Source organism: Anabrus simplex, chromosome 2, assembly GCF_040414725.1.
Source record: "Anabrus simplex isolate iqAnaSimp1 chromosome 2, ASM4041472v1, whole genome shotgun sequence".
In the NCBI taxonomy this organism is placed as follows: domain Eukaryota; kingdom Metazoa; phylum Arthropoda; class Insecta; order Orthoptera; family Tettigoniidae; genus Anabrus; species Anabrus simplex.
This window is the reverse complement of record NC_090266.1, coordinates 224710839-224729908: the sequence shown is the minus strand read 5'-3', so window position 1 is coordinate 224729908 and position 19070 is coordinate 224710839. Positions and strand designations below refer to the sequence as shown.

Here is a 19070-nt window from a genome sequence, read left to right as displayed (position 1 = left end):
TATTATATTATATTATATTATATATTATATATTATATATAAATTATTGTGTGTTATTTCAAGCCAAGTGTAGAATCTGTGTATTTATAAGGTAGTGTTTAAGCGAAGAATGTGTCCTGAAATTATGAGAGGCTAAGTCCGAGGTGGCTGGCATAAAATGAAGCCAAGGTAACGCCATGCCAACCACGAAATTACAGGTCTGTCGAATTTAAATATCATGTTTTGTCGTTAGAAATGTAAATGCTTGTCCCTTTAAATTAATTAATAAATAAACAACAACATCCCGTTGTATATGTGGCGTGTGTAAATTTAAGTGTTGCGACGACGATGACATGTCTTGTCGTTATTCTGGTGTGGAGGCGAATTGTCTGTCGTCGTTTATGTCAGCGCGCGAGACTTCCAAATGTGTTTAAATTTCTTTAAGAAATTTAAATGTGAAGTTAAACATTGCAGTGAAAATCAATGAAATAATTTTCGGGCCGGAGAAATTTACAATAACGATACCGATAAAATAACCGTTATGACTTTGATAAAGTGAAATATCCACGTATGCAATACTACTACTACTACTACTACTACTACTAATAATAATAATAATAATAATAATATTAATAATAATGTTTACGTAAGGATAAAATTTTAGATGATGATAAATTATGCATTCAGCAGTAATGAAAAACGAGATTTGCGGTTTATATCGACATTCAGTGAAGTATGATCTAATTGGCATTTTTGGGAAACTTAATATTTGTAACACCATGTATTAGTGATACAGAAACTCAGAGTATGCTATTTTGCTCCTGAGGTCAGGACAATTCTCAAGAAGTTAATTGTGAGATCATTATAAAGTGGTTTGATCATCGGATCGCTTGTATCCAGTGTCGAACAAGACGGAAAATGATTGTAATGGAAATGAAATATTATGAGAATAGTTAGGAAGATGTTCGAGGAAGAGTAAGCTTGTGTTTTATGGTTGAAGTAGAATAAGAAGAATGCCGAAGATAATATTTCTGAGCCAGGCTGTATGAGAGGAGCGATGTCCTGTAGCAATCCAGAACGATTGATGAATATAAAGGGGTTGTCAAATTCAAGTGAGCGCGTTGTACCGCCTATTCAAGTACAAGTTGATGTTCTACCATGATTATTATTTTATGTAAGACGGTAGGTAACGGCCGTTAAGTTTAGGTGGCGGTTCTATTTGATACCAGCGAAGTGCAGTTTTGTGATAGCTGACCTCACGAACAAAACATGTTCTGACGCACGGTCAGTATAATACTTAAGTATTGTAAATTGAATTCTTGTCCGGATCTTTACGAGACGAAAATCTCGCTGACTGGAAACATTGCGGGTGTGAACATTAAATTTTATTAGATTGAGAGTTTATCTTGCGTAGATCGATGGGAAGTTATTTCACTGGACAGTTCACGGTGATATCCCTTTGGAGTGTTATGGATGGTCAGTTGCGAGGCGGTCTTGCTAAATCTGCCCGTGGCTCATGACCGGCTTGAAGCGCCAATAGAAGGAATAAACTTCTCCAGGGGAGGGACTTGAACGAGGACCTCCCTGCTGATAGGCTCAGCCCACAGCAAGTACGCTGCGGTGGCATTGGCAGAAACCCAAGGTGTGTTAGTTTTGATGCTCATTCCTCGACATGGCTCTAAAGCCCGTCCAAGCCGCGTGGACATTTAACAACATCACCTCGTAAAGCCCATTTGAATTCGCCCCCGAAGCGATATGATTTGCTAATTTCAGCAGCTGATAAAATGTCAAGGGCCCGAGATATCGACATAAGAATTTTCAAATTACCTACCAGTATGACCGACGCTCTAATGATTATATACTCGCTTCACGTTGTTTGCGGTCAACCTGTATATATTACCAAAACTCGCAAATAATGTTTAAATGCCACATGTCTATATTAATAATGTTATTATTTTTCCAGGCGCCGAAGTACCGGTAATCCGAATATTCTTTTGTACATGTTCGTAAATTTGACAACACGAGGTTGGTGCATTTTAAGCGCCGTGATGAGACGGGTTCGAACCTGGCAACTTGGTCTCAGTAGGCCAAGCATCTGACATCATAATCACTAAGCTGGGTTCCATAATCTACACTTCCGTACTAGAAGTTCTACTGCTGTAAGCAATCACCCGGACATTAACAGTTGATTACATCTCCTTTGCGTCTTGTACGTGTGTAGTGAATTTTTACAAGAGGTCGTGTGTTCGAAATAAATAATATTTCTTTAATGAAGCAGAAGAGACTTTTAGAAATATTTCATTTGTCTCTCTTGAAATAAGCTAGTGAAAAATATTTTTGTTTTCTTATTGAAGGACACGTTATCCGAAATGAAAATTGCGAATTGGTCATTCTTTTATAATGTTGTGTCTTAATCAAGTGAACTGAAAGCCAAGTTTGTTACATAGTTTCACATTTTTACGAAAGCAATCCTTGAAGAGGTTTCCCTTTTAATCCTAGTTCTCTTCCTACAGTTATTGGGATGGTAAGTTTATGAGCGTCAAGGTCCCTTGCTTCCTAATCACAGCAGAACCAAAGCCATCACAATCTGTGAAGACACTTGAAGGAGCGGAAGTCAAATATTTCCATTATTTGTAACCTAGACACTAAGTGGGGTAGAGGGATCAGCACATGTCCGTCCATGTTTGCCCTCAAGTATTAATATGGTTCTGTGTAGGATCAGTGAACCTCAGGGTCATATGTCTCCCTAGACGTAATAGAATCCCTTCTTTATTTTTCGACTTCCTGACGGGGAATGCAACCCCAGTCCTTCCGGGTAAATAGAATACGCTTTTACGAACTCAGCTAGGAAGCCCCTTTCTAATCACAGGCTATACGCTGTTAATTATAACTGGTTAAACTACCCCCTAGAGATGATAAAAATAAGTCTATCCGAAAAGAAATTGAAAATTTCCCACCAAATTCTCGAACTTCAGTACGGAAGTAGTAGACGAAGAAAACGGAGATTAAGCTTTTCCATGGCAGGGAAAGGGAGGTAACTACATGCATTTTGATATCAATCATGATGATTTTACGTGGTCATTTTGACTGCAGTATTTCCCAATTTCTTCGAAAGAGTACCTATGATAAGTACTGTAATTCACTTCGAGTTACAGGGTACATTCAAATAAACCTACTCAGTTACAGAAACTTACGACAGTGTGATCTCACAGTAATTCTATTGTATGCCTGTTTACTTGGGCTATAACAGTTTTAGTGTAATTGGAGGCCCTAAGTTCGCCTCTGTGGAGTAGTTTTTAGTGTGATTAGCTGCCAAATCCAGAGCCCCGGGTTCGATTCCCGGCTCTGCCACGAAATTTGGAAAGTGGTACGAGGGCTGGAACGGGGTCCACTCAGCCTCGGGAGGTCAACTGAGCAGAGGGGGATTCGATTCCCTCCTGAGCCATACTGGAAGTGGTTTTCCGTGGTTTCCCACTTCTCCTCCAGGCTAACGCCGGGATGATACCTAACTTAAGGCCACGGCCGCTTCCGTCCCTCTCCTTGTCTATCCATTCCAAAATTCTCATCACCCCACAAGGCCCCTGTTCAGCATAGCTGGTGAGGCCACCTGGGCGAGGTACTGGTCGTCCTCCCCAGTTGTATCCCCGGGTCCAGAGTCTGAAGCTCCGGGACACTGCCCTTGCGGCGTTCGAGGTGGGATCCCTCGCTGAGTCCGAAGGAAAAACAGACCCTGGAGAGTAAACAGATGATGAAGAAGAGGAAGTAGGAGGCCCTAAAGTTAATTTTCTAAATGTTATCACTCTAGGAACTAGATGTAACACTAACGATCGTTTTCGAAGACATTTTCATAGCTTATCATGCACCGTAAACTCCTGCAACTTGAGTGAAGTGTTAAAATATAACGATTGGATTGCTACGTAAATAAATAAGCTGACAATGGTCTGCTCCGCGGCATTATAGGGGATTAAAATTCAGTCTGTTCGCGTCTGTGGTGTAGTGGTTAGTGTGATTAGCTGCCACCTCGGAGGCCCGAGTTCGATTCCCGGCCCTGCCACGAAATTCAAAAAGTGGTACGAGGGCTGGAACTGTGTCCACTCAGTCTCGGGAAGTCAACTGAGTAGAGGGAGTTCGATTCCCACCTCAGCCATCCTCAAAGTGGTTTTCCGTGGTTTCCTACATCTTCGACCTTCAAATGCCGGGATGGTACCACACATAAGGCCACGACCGCTTCCGTCCCTCTTCCTTGCCTATCCCATCCATTCTTTCCAACACCCCCCCCCCACAAGGCCCCTGTTCAGCATAGCAGGTGAAGCAGCCTGGGCATACACTGGTCCTCCTCCCCATTTGTATCCTCGATCAAATGTCTCGCGCTCCACAACAATGCCCTTCATGCGGAAGAGGTGAGATCTCTCAATGAGGCCGAGGGAAAAACAACCTTGGACGGTACATTGACTAAGACAGAAAGAAAGAAAACTTCGCCTATACATTATGTTGTGCTTTTCAGTACTGCGTATTTGAAAGCCTTAACACACATGATTAATCTTCCCCGAAAATACACATATTAATGTTGTATCAGTGGTATAATCTTCTTTGCTGGTGGTCGATATTTACAATGGTCTCTTCGTGCGTGTATCGTACACCTGTTTTATCTGCAAGTCGTTCATTCCCCGCTGTTTCTTTTCCCCCCACCAACCGCCCTCCGCAGCCACCTAACCTCGACCCGCTACGTTAAGAAAATGGCCAGCATTTTGAAACAAAAGAAGATTAACGATTTCATTCTTAGCAGAAAACAAAGGATATGGCAGGTAGCGCTGTTGTTCTTTTATCTTTTCGTACAACCCATTGTGCAAGAAACATATATAATGCGGACTCTTTTTATGTATTTGCTTATTTCTTCAATCAAAGAACTCCCTTCTGTCTGTCTGTCTTCTACTAACACCATTATTTAAATTATATCTTATTTAAAATTTGATTCATCATCATCATCATCATCATCATCATCATCTGTTTACCCTCCACGTTCGGCTTTTCCCTCGAACTCAGCGAGGGATCCCAACTCTACCGCCTCAAGGGCAGTGTCCTGGAGCTTCAGACTCTTGGTCGGGGGATACAACTGGGGAGAATGACCAGTACCTCGCCCAGGCGGCCTCACCTGCTATGCTGAACAAGGGCCTTGTGGAGGGATGGGAAGATTGGAAGGGATAGACAAGGAAGAGAGTAGGAAGCGGCCGTGGCCTTAAGTTAGGTACCATCCCGGCATTCGCCTGGAGGAGAAGTGGGAAACCACGGAAAACCACTTCGAGGATGGCTGAGGTGGGAATCGAATTAACCTCTACTCAGTTGACCTCCCGAGGCTGAGTGGACCCCGTTCCAGCCCTCGTACCCCTTTTAAAATTTTCGTGGCAGAGCCGGGAATCGAACCCGGGCCTCTGGGGTGGCAGCTAATCACGCTAACCACTACACCACAGAGGCGGACATTTGATTCATTTATTTTATATTTTAGGGAAGCTTAGACGTAAACTATGAGCAAGACATTCCACAAAATAATTCAGGATGTGTCACAGTATGATTGAGTATCACGGGGAGATTAATTTAATGTTTGGTCATTCCTAAATCAAACTAATTTCTGTGAGTTTGGAGCCGGTCTGAGTGGCTCAGACGGTTGAGGCGCTAGCCTTCTGACCCGAACTTGACAGGTTCGATCCTGGCTCAGTCCGGTGGTTATAGAAGGTGCTCAAATACGTCAGCCTCGTGTCGGCATATTTACTGGCATGTAAAAAAAACTCCTGCGGAACAACATTCTGGCACTTAAGCGTCCCGAGAAACCACCAAAAAGTAATTAGTGGGATGTGAAGCACAATAACATTATTGTTATGGGTTTAGAAGATTAATCGTATTCCTAAGAACTGCGGTCGTAGCAAGAGATTAATGTTATCCCCATGTTTAGTCTTCCCCGACAACACACATGGTAGGTTGTACCTTTACCCTGGGCGAAATCAATGGATTTTACTTTTTCTCAGTAACTTAGTCACTGTGAGCAATGAGAATGCTAAGCCGTTGATCCCTATTTAATTTCGGATTAATTCATTAGGAAGCTCACCGTTTGGCCGAGTATCAAATGAAGATATATTTATGGTTTGTTCATTCCTGAATCAAAATCAGTTCTATGTGCTTAATGATCACTGCGTATGTGTAGTGATCAGAAAATATCGGTTATCGCTCACTGCTCCATGAACAGCATTAGATTATTTCACCATTTCTCAGTAACGTAGTCAGCGTGAGTCATAATAATAGTTTTTTACTGTCTTCATATGTCCTTTATCACTGTTTAATTTATGTTTAGTTCATTGGAAGATTTAGAGCTAAGAAAATAAAACGTTAAACTGCTACTTCAGCTATTATGATAGTCATTGTTATTCATGTAACTTTCCTAACGTGCCCCCAGTTTCGTTGGGGATGATTAACGGTTTATCTTGCCCCCTTAAAACAATATTAACCATGACCAACACTACCTTCAATTGCTAGATTGTATTAGACGCTGCGTTTAAATGTTTTTCCGTTTAAGTTCTCTAGACATCTGTGTTGTGTAGTGTTTAGCACGATTAACTGCCATCGACGGTGGCCGGGCTTCGATTCCCGTCTCTGCCACGAAATGTGAGAAGTGGTAGGAGGGCTATAACGGGCATAAGGTGGTCAACTGAAAAGAGGGGTGTTCAATTTCCACGTCAGCTCTACTGGAAGTGGTTTTCCGTGGTTTTCCAGTTGTCCCCTAGGCAAATGCCGGGATGGTACATAACATAAGGCCATGGCCGTTTCCTTCCCTCTTCCTTGTATATCCATTCTAATCTTCCTATCCCCCACAAGGCCCGTGTTTAATAGAGCAGGTGAGGCCGCCTGGGCGACGTACTGGTCCTCCTCCCCAGTTTCTTCCTCCGACCTAACATTCTCACGCTCCTGGACACTGCCCTTGAGACGGTAGAGGTGGGATCACTCTCTGAATCTGAAGGAAAGCCTAAATGTTAAACGGATTAAGAAAGAAAGAAAGAAAGAAAGAAAGAAAGAAAGAAAGAAAGAAAGAAAGAAAGAAAGAAAGAATGAATGAAAGAAGAAATAAGAAGTAAGTCGTCTAACGACGGGACGGTCGCATTTAAGTGACCTCAAATGCCACTGAACTCATTCGGGATTAAGTCCACTACCTCAGAAACAGGACTATATTTCATTCAGCCGTTGAGTTCGATTATTATGAGAGTTACGTATCAGAATGTGTCGTCGTTGCGCCTATAAACAAGTGTTATGTGATATTTTTCAACTTAGAACACTGCCAGGAAAGGTTCTATCATATAAGGTCCAGTGTTGCATGAAATACCTAAGTGATATATGTATTGCGGGTCCGTATTTACCCGACAACTTTGTCCCACAGCGGTATTTCGAGGCGCAACGAAAATGTCTAGAAATGAACGTACTTCTTTGTTTCTGTACTGCCCTTTCCACCTCATCCCTATGATACATACTTGAATAAGCTCAGCATATAGTGATGTGAATGGTTTGCAACGTATAGAAGTCGATCGGTGGCAGCTTTTTAGGCACAAATGGTAACAGTAAATTTAATATTAAATCAATGGTGGCACGGTTTGAATTTCAGGTTTACTCAGTTAAGTCGTCACAAAGCAAGGCACGAACTACGGTATGCTGTGAAGCACAGACGAGGTATGTGCAAACAATAAGCTTGATCATAGAGGAATATTCATTGCGGAGAACAACATGCCTTCCTACTCAACAGAGATATGAAAGAAATTGTCTTTGATGAACTAATGATTCTGAAATTAGGATGCTTTTGCAAATTTCCGTTGAAGAAACCAAACCTCGTACATCACAGTGCTCTTCCAATCAATTTTTTGTCCTTACGACTGGTCATGACTCCCAGCCACATATCGATGCGCAGTCCATAAGTACAATTTTTGTCAACAAGTTTACTACCATACCAAGGTCTCCTGTCCACCTCACAAATCTGTCGACGTCATTTTACATTCGCTCACAACTCTGTAAGTTACTCATCACTGTATGCAATATGATTCCAGTTCTTTTTAAAAACGAACATAAAGATCAATAATAATGCCTTGAAGAAACCCCTCCCCCATCTTTAACGCTACCGGATCCGACTATGCTCTAATTGCTCTCATTTCTGAGTTCCATTTTCTAGATATTTAGCCGCCCATTCAATCACCCTTTTGTCTAATCAAACAGTCTTCATTTTCGTCAGGAGTATCCCATGATCTACCCTATCAAAAGCCTTGGAATAGGTCAATAGCAATACAGTCCATTTGACCTCCTGATGGAAAATATCTGCTGTATGTATGTATGTATGTATGTATGTATGTATGTATGTATGTATGTATGTATGTATGTATGTATGTATGTATGTATGTATGTATGTATGTATGTATGTATGTGGGTATTCAGCCCGCAGGTTGGTTTGATCCTCCACGGCTCCACCAACTGCTGTCGTAGATAGTACAGGTGTCAGTAAAGAGGCATACTAGGGAAACGAGGAGTGAGGTAGTTTCCCGTTGCTTTCCTTATCGGGCCCGAAGTTGCTATTGCATATCATCCTGCCAAGCCCACTGAAATGCTTGCACTAGCCGACACCATGAGCGATATTTTCACACCATTCATAATAGGGACTGGCTGTATTACTGAAATTCTGCAATTTGAGCCTCATGGGAATCGGCCTTCCTAAACCCATTTCACAACTGCGTCTAATTATAATCAGAAATATGCTTTCCTAGAGCTTATATGCAGTACGTGCCAGGCTTACTGGCTTGTAATTATCCGCTTTAGGTTTATCACACTTTTCCTTACATACTGGGGCGGCTATTGCAAATCCCAATTAATTTGGTAACGATCCTCCAAACAAGCAGCAATCATGTAAGAATTTAAGATATTATACTATATCCTAAACTTTATTTTCGATGGCTTTGTTTAAGAACCTCGCATGCCCCACCTATGATATTCCTAAAGACAGGTCACATATTTAATTGCAATCCGTCAGCATTATTTTCGTGGTGTTAATTTTAATATGCTAAGCTATAAAAGAAAAGGAACATTCAATACATTATACTACAGGAGTGAGTAAATTCACCATGCGAACATAACCCCTAAAACAGGGTATGGTAAGGTCCATTTTCCTTGGCACACTAGCATGTGAAACTGAACACAACGAAAATTATTGTGATGGACCGCATGTAAATATGTGGCTGGGAGGCGCGACCAGTCTTAAGGAATATAATGGTTAGGAAGAGCATTGGTACATACGAGGTTTTAAAAGAAAGCTATCGATATGCAATATTTAACATCATAGTTTCTGACCAGGAATCATCATTTCCAGGTGTTTTCCCAGGTTACAACTGTTGTATTTTTTGTAAGCTTTATTATCATAGATCAATTCAGCACTTCGCTAGTGCTAGTCACGTCCTCTATCTGGACATTTATCTTCATGTCCAACTATCGTAACGTACTACCCACAAAAATTTGTGTCGTATGTAATTCGTCAATTCGATGCCTTAATTCTAAATCGTTCCATTTTTCACTAAAATTCATGTAACTGCCAATTAGGGTTGCCATCCTTAGATGACTTTGTTTTCTAAATTCAACTCCTAGTAAGTTATTTCAGTCTCCCCTTTTTCCACTCTATTTACATCTAACGTTATCCATTTTCTTAAACTCTGTATTTCTGTGTTATAATATAATAGGTATTTACCATTTTCTTACCACATTTCAAGGTACCTGTTTCCACACTGCACAAGAATAACTTTATACCCATCCCATAAACTATTTACATTTTCATTTTCCAATTTCCACCGATCATGGTAAAATTTAAAAACTCCATCATGCTAATATTATCAGCCATATGATACTGCTTAAATGCCCTGCCTTTACAACCTTCCTTTCTAAACCATCTACGTTTAACTACGACTGGAACAAATTCGTTATGACTTATATCATCCCTCACTTCAGTTTCTCTGCAGCAAGTTTGGAATATTCCTTTAATAGGGCAGACCCTCCGATGAGGGTGGGCGTTATCTGCCATGTGTAGGTAACTGCGTGTTATTGTAGTGGAGGATAGTGTTATGTGTCGTGTGTGAGTTGCAGGGATGTTGGGGACAGCACAAACAACCAGCCCCCGAGCCAATGGAAATAACCAATGAAGGTTAAAATCCCCGACCCGGCCGGAATCGAACCCGGGACCCTCTGAACCGAAGGCCAATAAACTGACCATTCAGCTAACGAGTCGGACTTTGACTGGGTAATATCTTCTAACGGGCCGATGACCTTAGATGTTAGGCCCCTTAAAACACCAAGCATCATCATCAGATATCTTCTGAAATATTTATGCTAGGAGTTTTACTCAGTTTTGGAGCAAATAAAATGTGTCACATTAACATAAAAATAAATAAAATTAGACTTATTCGCTTTTATCCGAACACCACAGAGGTAGAAATACAGGGGGAAGTACAGACATCATATTGCTAGAAGTTTGTATATACAACTCCCACACAGACTACCGTAAGTCCTCGGTACCGTAAATTCACAAAATTCTCAAGCGTAACAACACAAAAACACATTATTTTTGCTGTTTATATCGAGTAGGACAGGCACAGACAGATCTTCTGGCGACGATGGGACTGGAAAGGAAACCACCCAGGACTTAATTAAAGTACAGCCTCAGCATTTGCCTGGTGTGAAGATGGAAGGCTACGGAAAGTCATCTACAGGACTGCCGACTGTGGGATTCCAACCCACTACATCCCGAATGCAAGCTCCATAGCTACCTGACCGAAACCGCATGGCAACTCGTTTAATAATTTTAATTTGCCAAAAAATATTTCCTCGTTGAACTCTAGGCAGGCCTGGATGTACGTTAGTCAAGTTAAAAGCATCTACATTATTTATAATGACGCACAACTGCTTATTTGCGAAGGAAACGAACCTGAATACAATATTTCGTCCTGCAAGAGGGAGGAAAGTTGATTTCACGCTGAAGTTCGTGCGGGCGACTTCTTGCGTTAAGGGACTTTATAATAGCAAGGCACTTCTTAGTGAGAAACTTAATCTTACATTCAAATAACAGATGTCGGCAATACGACTTACCACAAGACATTTCAAGCGAATGGATAAAGATCAAAATGATCTTAATAAATGAGAATCGTAACAAATGCAACGGTTACCCGATACCACAAAACTTATTCGCTATGAACTCACAATGATTTGGCTTTTCTGTTATTTTACACCAAGAGCCACTGACGAATAAGCTTGAGTATAGCTTTCAAACGTTGGAAAGAAGAATACAAAGGTGAAATTCAAATTGAAGAGGATAAACTGGTGCAAATAATCACTTGTAGGAAAAGGAATGAGAGATGGGGTTAATTTATCAAGGGAAATGTTTGATAAATTTCAAAGCTCTTGGAAATCATTAATTAAGAAAAAATAGGTAAACAATGAATAGGGAATCTCCCACCTGAGTGACAACACTAATTTCAGACCAATGATGATTGATTGATTGATTGATTGATTGATTGATTGATTGATTGATTGATTGATTGATTGATTGATTGATTGATTGATTGATTGATTGATTGATTGCTCTACACAATATGGTATTTCAGCTTCATTTAACTCATCCAGAAAAAAGTTTTCGCGATAGATTATGTGCCACCTTCGAGGGCAGAGTTTAGTGAAACAGTTCGAGGAACAACGAGAAGATGAGAATAATGTTGGAGGATTACGAAGTTCAACATTAACAAAGACATTATATTAATTTCCATAGTTTTAAGCATAATGGTGGGGAGTTAATACCGCTATCACCACGTGTATTTCACAATTAGTAAGATGAAATTATCTCACAGTCCCCAAATGTCGAAATCTAGTGAGTGAATATCAGAACTAACAGCAGTGGTACTGTCAATATGTATTTTCGAGGATGTGCATGGCGAATATCAGTGGTATTTTCTCGTGAAGTATATAAACAAAGTATCCAAAAGATAGTGCAGAGAATACCCAAAGTTAGAACACATGGGTATTGTTTTCGTTTAACATTCTACTACATAAACGTACCACACTTTCAAACTACATATTCCTTTCATCCTTAGTATGGAGGTTATTTCCATTCTGCTACGAGATAGATACAATTTGAAACACACTGGTTGAAATTCCCTCAGCAGAAACAATGCCCACGGCTGGTCCATTACACTGCTCAGTCCGCATTAAACGGATCGTCCCTCAGGCAAATCGAATTAACGCTAGACATTGTGCATTTCAATTCCATGGCTACGTCAGGCAAAGACCAATCGCATGTTGAAGTGGCGCTCCGGATGCTTCGGGCATTTTCTACTACACTCAGTTTGAAATAACTGGACCCAGTCCAAGTAGAAGGGAACTTCTCTGAGAGCTCTACCTAACATTGTAACGCAATAAATTTCAAGTAGCAGCTAAAGGAATATGCAAGATGGATTTTGTCTTTGGCAGAAACAACATAGCCTATGGATTTATAAGGAAATAGCTACACCTCCTGATATTCATGGGTGCTAAGACACTATTAACGGTACATACTTCTACTTGAGACTCCTTCTAAATACAAAGATATTCACTATGCATTCGAAACCACACATTCCTACCTCAGACATGACGATGGTCTAATTAGAAATCGTCGTATCTCTCAATGCTCTTCCTGTCCATCATTTCCCTTAAGACTAGTCACGCTTTGACGTACCGTTGAATGTTTGCATGAGGAATTTTCGCATTCGCACAGTATGATGTATTTAAGGTTCATATTCTCTTACACTTTAGCATAGGAAAATGAATACAACGAAATTTGTTCTGTTGGACTACATATCCATATCATTCAATGCTGTTCCTGTCCAATATCTTCCTTAAGTCTGGTCATGCCTCCAGGCCACACATGCATATGCAGTCCATCAGATCAATTTTCGTTGAGTTCCTCTACGCTTGTGTAAAGAAAAATGAACCTTAAATACACCATACGCTAGGAGGGGGTTATGTCATGCAAACATACATTCAAACAGTGCGGTACAGTAAGGTCCATTTCCTATTACACGTGAGCATAGGAAAATGAACTCAACGAAAACTGTTCTGATGGGCTGCATATCAATATGTGGCTGGGAGGTGTGACCAGTCTTAGGGAACATAATGCACAGGAAGAGCATTGCCAGATAGGGGGTGTTGTTTCTTAAGGGACGATATGTGTCTGGGAGACGTGACCAGTCTTAAGATAAATAATGGATAGGAAGAGTATTGGGAGGTATGAGGTTTCCTAATCTGGTCTCGATAAATAACATTTCAGTAACAGTCAATATTAGAAAAACCGCATTATCGTAATATTTGTTAAGATACACGGTGTTGGTTAAGGAACCACATCTAGATGTATTAGAACAAAGACTCAGCTGTCCAATTTCTGGACGGGTTTCAAAATATAAAAAAGCAAAGAAAATACACACATTTGGTACAGATGAGTACAATTTTCATGGCCACCAATCGGAAACAGCGCCAATTCATTTATAGGATGGTCGGAAAAAACGTGAACCGTGTTTATGAAAGCATTAGAGGGTTGGTCATACTGATACATCACCAGAAAAACATAATTAGTCATCTCGCACCGTTGTAATTTTAGCAGCTGCTGAACTTACCCAATCAGATTGCTTCGCGGGCGACTTCAGATGGGCTTTGCGAGGCGATGTTGCTAAATCTGTACGCGGCTTATGACCGGATTGAGAGCACGAATAGAGGAAATGGGGATGGACTTGAACAAGGACGTCCCTGTTGATAGAATTGGTCCATATCAGGCGCGCTACGGTGTAATTGGCTGAAACCCACGGTGTGTTAGTGTTTGATGCACATTTTTCGGTTTGGTTCTCAAGCCCGAACAAGCCACGCGCAGATTTACAGTAGGCACACCACCGAGTAAAGCCCATTTGAATTCGCCCGCGAAGGGATCTGATTGGCTAACTTCAACAGCTAATAAAATGATAACGGCGCGAGATATCTTTTCTCAAATTATTTACCAGTATGACCAACGCTTTAATGATGAAATACTCTGTTCATGCTGTTTCCGACCATCCTGTATATAGTGAGTTCAGAATTGAAAATAATAAGTTTAGAAAATGTTAATCTAGGAATAAAGTAATTTGACAAACTGCTGATGAGAGAAGTGATGGATAGGAAGAAAAAAAATCTCGTGGTGCAAAATCCTATTAAAGCCTTGGCATGCTAAAGTGACTGCTGGAAAACCAGATTTTCTGGAGATACCGAAGTGACATGTAGTTGACGTGTAGTCAACGTGACAACATTCTCAACGGTATTATTTGGCTTTCATACCCGGGACAATTACCTCTCACATCAGACAGCTTCTCTGTTGGCCTGACAAGGCTGAAAGAATCCCGTTCCAGACATCAGAGCAGAAAGAAAATCCTTGGACTGGCCGGTAATCTAATCTAGGCCCTCCGTACAAGAAACAGGGACGCCACACTCACGCGACTTCCTGCCTCAACTCAGTTTAAATCCCAACATACTCTCAAAATGATGTAGTGCATGAATCTCTTTCACAGAAAACTGTTTTAGTATAATATGAATGATATGCGCTTAACGCCTCTGTGACTACTTAAAATCTTAAGGGGCACTTGGTTACCCAAACTATGTATTGAAAGAAGTCTGTAAATCTAACGACTCGAGCCCATACTATTTGAGCAGTCTAAATGACGACGGACGACAACAGTATTTTACTTCACAATTTTGAAGATAGGAGACCAATTGCATAACGGGCCTGAAAAAAATTCGCACCATGAAACATGATAACTGGAAATTTCTATAAAAATGCGTGTTATCTGAAAGAACATAGTTATATACAATAACGGTCAAAATCCACGGAATCTCCCAGCATTTCAACAAATGATGACGCCAGAAAAGCCACAATATAGTAATACAAATATGGTCGTTTCGCCTGCGAAAACCGCTACATGATAATATTGTGGGAGAAATACTGACCAGTAGTACATATAACATCAAGATCGAGAATCCTTTGACGCTCCTAGCACAATATCGGCCTTAAATGACAGATCCTAAGTGGACAAATGTCAAAGCTGAAATATTTTACATAGGGGTTTCCGCAGGCGCAACAAAGGTATGAAACTTACCTTCTCTCCGCGAGCGTTCTTGTAAACGACCCACTGAGCAAGTGCGTCCCGCCAGTACTCCACCAAGAAAGACTCAGCGTATTCCTGACCCTGACCATTCCCGAACCGGCCTTGGGTTTGAGTCTTGGTGATAAGATGAGGCCTTCCCAGGTCCACTTCTAGGTACTCACGTATCTCACTGCTAATTTGAGCTTTAGGACACCAAGCTCCTCCGTTACGTTCTTGGTTTATTCTGAAACAAAGGAAAACACAGGATTTAGAACTTTACTGTTTCATACGATATATTTCATTACAAATGAACTTAATGCTGAAGTCAGAAAAGAGGTGACAAACTCTGATAAACTCGATCTTGATGACTGCCCTAGGACACAGAATTTGATGCATCGATTTATCCTTCAGCATACATACTAATATACATAATATATCTTAATAATCATAGACTGATACGGCTTTCAGCGTTCAGTTTGTAAGTTTCAGTGAATTAACTGAGTGACCTCGTTAAGCTGCAACCCATACCTTTGAACCATTTTTTTCTAAAATCGAACAATCATCATGTTGGTCTCCATCTGTTATTCTTACCCTGTATTGCCTAGTCTATTATTCTCGTAGTTAATTAATCTTCCTCTAATCACCTCGCATGACCCTACCTCCGAGCCACATCTCTTCATCAATCGAATTCATTTCTAACTTAGACTTCATCTCCTCATTGCGAGTTCCCTCCTGCCATTGTTCCCTCCTGTTGGTACGAGCCATTATTCTCTCTACTTTGACATCTGTTACTTCCAACTTACGAATAAGGTATCCCGAGTCGCCCCAGATTTCACTATCGTACAGTAAAGTCGATTTGAATGCAGACCAATGTAAGGATAATCTGGGATATGAGACAACTTCTTTATTTCGGAATAGCGTCATTCGCAACTTTACTACTACTACTACTACTACTACTACTACTACTACTACTACTACTACTACTAATACTATCAAATTAAGGATTTCGTTAAAGGACTGAACTGTGATGCTTATCTTCCGTTACTACAGACGCTAGACTGTAGTTACAAGCACAAAAAGAATGCTGACAGGAATATTAGAAACATATTTTTTGTTACAAGTGAAATAATCTACCTACATTTGATGTAGCTGTGTCAGGCTTCTTACTATAGCAATTCAATATTTTTTTTGCCGGGATGAGTGGCTCAGACATTTGAGGCACTGCTCTTCTGAGCACAACCTGGCAGGTTCGATCCTGGCTCAGTCCGATGGTATTATAAAGTGCTCAAATACATCAGTCTCGTGTCGGTAGATTTACTGGCACGTAAAAGAACTCTTATGGGACTAAATTCCGGCACCTCGGCGTCTTCAGATACCAAAAAGTAGTTAGTGGGACGTAAAGTCCATAACATTATTATTATTATTATTATTATTATTATTATTATTATTATTATTATTATTATTATTATTATTATTATTATTATTATTTAATTTTACTTCAAGGATAGATTTTTATCAGACACAGCGTGTTGTCTAAGCTATAACAATGCATCCTGGATATGGTGGGTTCGAATCCCACTCTCATGCAACTTGAAGTTGGTTTATTGTGTTTTCCTATTGTCACGCCAAGCAAACGCCGAGGTTATACCTGAAGTAAGACCATGGCTGCTACCTTTCAAGTTCGTGCCCTTTCCTAGCGTAGTTTCACCGATGTTCAACAGCAAGGAAGATTGTATAAGAGGAAACTCAAATTGGCATGAAGATGGTCCTGCCACGGAGCACTAGGAGTCATTCTTTAACATACTGCAGTCAACACAAGTGGAACTTATGAAATGAAGTGCCACGTCCTTGCGATTCGAAGTGCTCGAAATACCGAAGAATGTCTTGTCACTTTATAATGTATTTTGTAAGGTTCTTCTCCTTCGGATTTCTTTATTCAAGCACTTATCTGGAAACTAGTATCTATATTCCCACATTCAAGAGATAAAAATCAATTTAAAAACTGATAGCAAGGAATAAATCTGGACGTCAGCGGTAAATTATCGTAAAGGAAAAAACGACGATTTTGAGGTTTTATCGTTTGTGACTTCCTTTGGTCGTGTCTTCTTATGGGTACACTATTGTATGTTTAGCAGAAATGTAGATACGATATGTGATACTATTGTATGTACAAAGAATCCGACGATAAACAATCGTAAATGATCATACAACAGTTCAACCTTAAGCCGTCTGCTGTACTCCTTATCGTATTGGGTCTTACGATATTTTACCACGGTGAGAACTGTCTGTCGATTCTAGGTAAGTAAAAGGTAGCAAAATATACACCTCAGCTGCTTCTTTCTGGTCTCTTGTAATATTAGTGAAATATCCCTTACGACATCCGACAACCAGAAACGTTCATGAATTATTAAAGCTAACGTTTATTTTCATTAGGAATCCATATCTTTTCTGCCATAACCATCACCAGAAAAAAGACTAGCACAATGCACAAAATGGTAAAGGGATGTTGAGATAGTGTTTTACTGTACGATATACATTTCTTTCACTACTACACAAAAACGGATCAACAGAGTCGTATTTATCGTTGTATTCTATACTAATAACGTCTTATTGGAATTCCTAACTCAAGAAAGAACGGTTTTTTTAAGATATGTCCCTTAAACAGTGCAGTTGAAATTGGTTCTGGTGCCTTTCGTATCAGAACTGGCCAATATAGGCCAGGTGCATCAATTGGTTAAGAGGTACATTCAGTGTGCCCAATTGCTTTAAGTGACTGAACACCAACAATAAAAAGCTTCATTCCTCATGCAAACTCACATATCTCATAAAATCATATCGGAAATTTTAAATATTTAAATACATTTAAACATTACTAAAACAAGAAAGAATACAGGAGAATATTCGAGCTGGCCTGGGATGTGTTAGTAATCACGATACTGCAGCCATGTTTCAAAGTCCTCTGCCTATGGAGAGGCAGTCACCTGGGAATTAAGGTGGAATCCAGAAGAGCATCTAGTCTTAAACACATTGGTTAAAGGACTGGACGAAGGGTCCAACGACCCGGATACTTCTTCGATGTAACGCTAACAATTGTGATGATAACCAGCAATTAACTACATATGAATGATTGCGTTTTTCACATTACAGGGCATTTAAGTGGACAATGTATGCACTTGTGTTCTAATTTTGGCAGGTGTACTTCGGTACAAACATTGTGAGTGTTATGAATGTGTACAAAGTTAGTTACCGGTATCTAATTTTCAGGTTTCGTTAATCTCGAACGAGCAAAGACAATGGACCGTGTACGTAAATGTTTCAGAGCCTAAAGGGATTATGATATCACGACGTAACCATGTTTCAAATCTGTAAGATAGCAATTCATGGACTACAACATTCTGTCAAGTAAAATAAATAAATAAATAAATAAATAAATAAATAAATAAATAAATAAATAAATAAATAAATAAATAAATAAATAAATAAATAAATAAAGAAATTTGTTAATTACTTAGCAATATATCTACATTGATTTACATTCAAACATATTGCTTCTACCACTGAATTACTAACCAATTCCCTATTTCTAAGGGAATGTAGTATGAGATTCTAAATATTTCCTTTAATTTCTAATTTATGGCTTATCAGTTAACGAGTGTAACCACTTTCACAGACACTAAACAGAGGTGCTAAATACAATGGCTTTATTTTTATTCAACAAGGACACAACGCCGTGTTTGTATTTGGAAAGCACCCCCTCAACACATTCACTGAAAGGTTTGAAGTACATAAGTGCTCCAAGTGTTTTTCTTTTTTCAACTGCTGAATCACACTCTCGCGTGGAAACATGAAACACAAATCAAATACCAGAGCCGAATTTACAGTGCAACTTTCAGCGTTAAAC

The 19070-nt window shown here is 40.0% G+C and overlaps 1 protein-coding gene across 1 annotated transcript in view; it reads right to left on the bottom strand.

Annotated features, from left to right (window-relative positions):
* Window positions 1–15934, bottom strand: part of LOC136863499 (discoidin domain-containing receptor 2) — a 770412-nt gene extending 754478 nt beyond the window's left edge. The window contains exons 1-2 of the mRNA XM_068225966.1: window positions 15870–15934; window positions 15182–15413 (exon numbers count right to left, since the gene is read on the bottom strand). Of these exons, the coding sequence (XP_068082067.1) occupies window positions 15182–15413; window positions 15870–15934 (297 nt within the window). The remainder of the gene's footprint in view (window positions 1–15181; window positions 15414–15869) is intronic.
* Between the last annotated feature and the right edge of the window lie 3136 nt (window positions 15935–19070).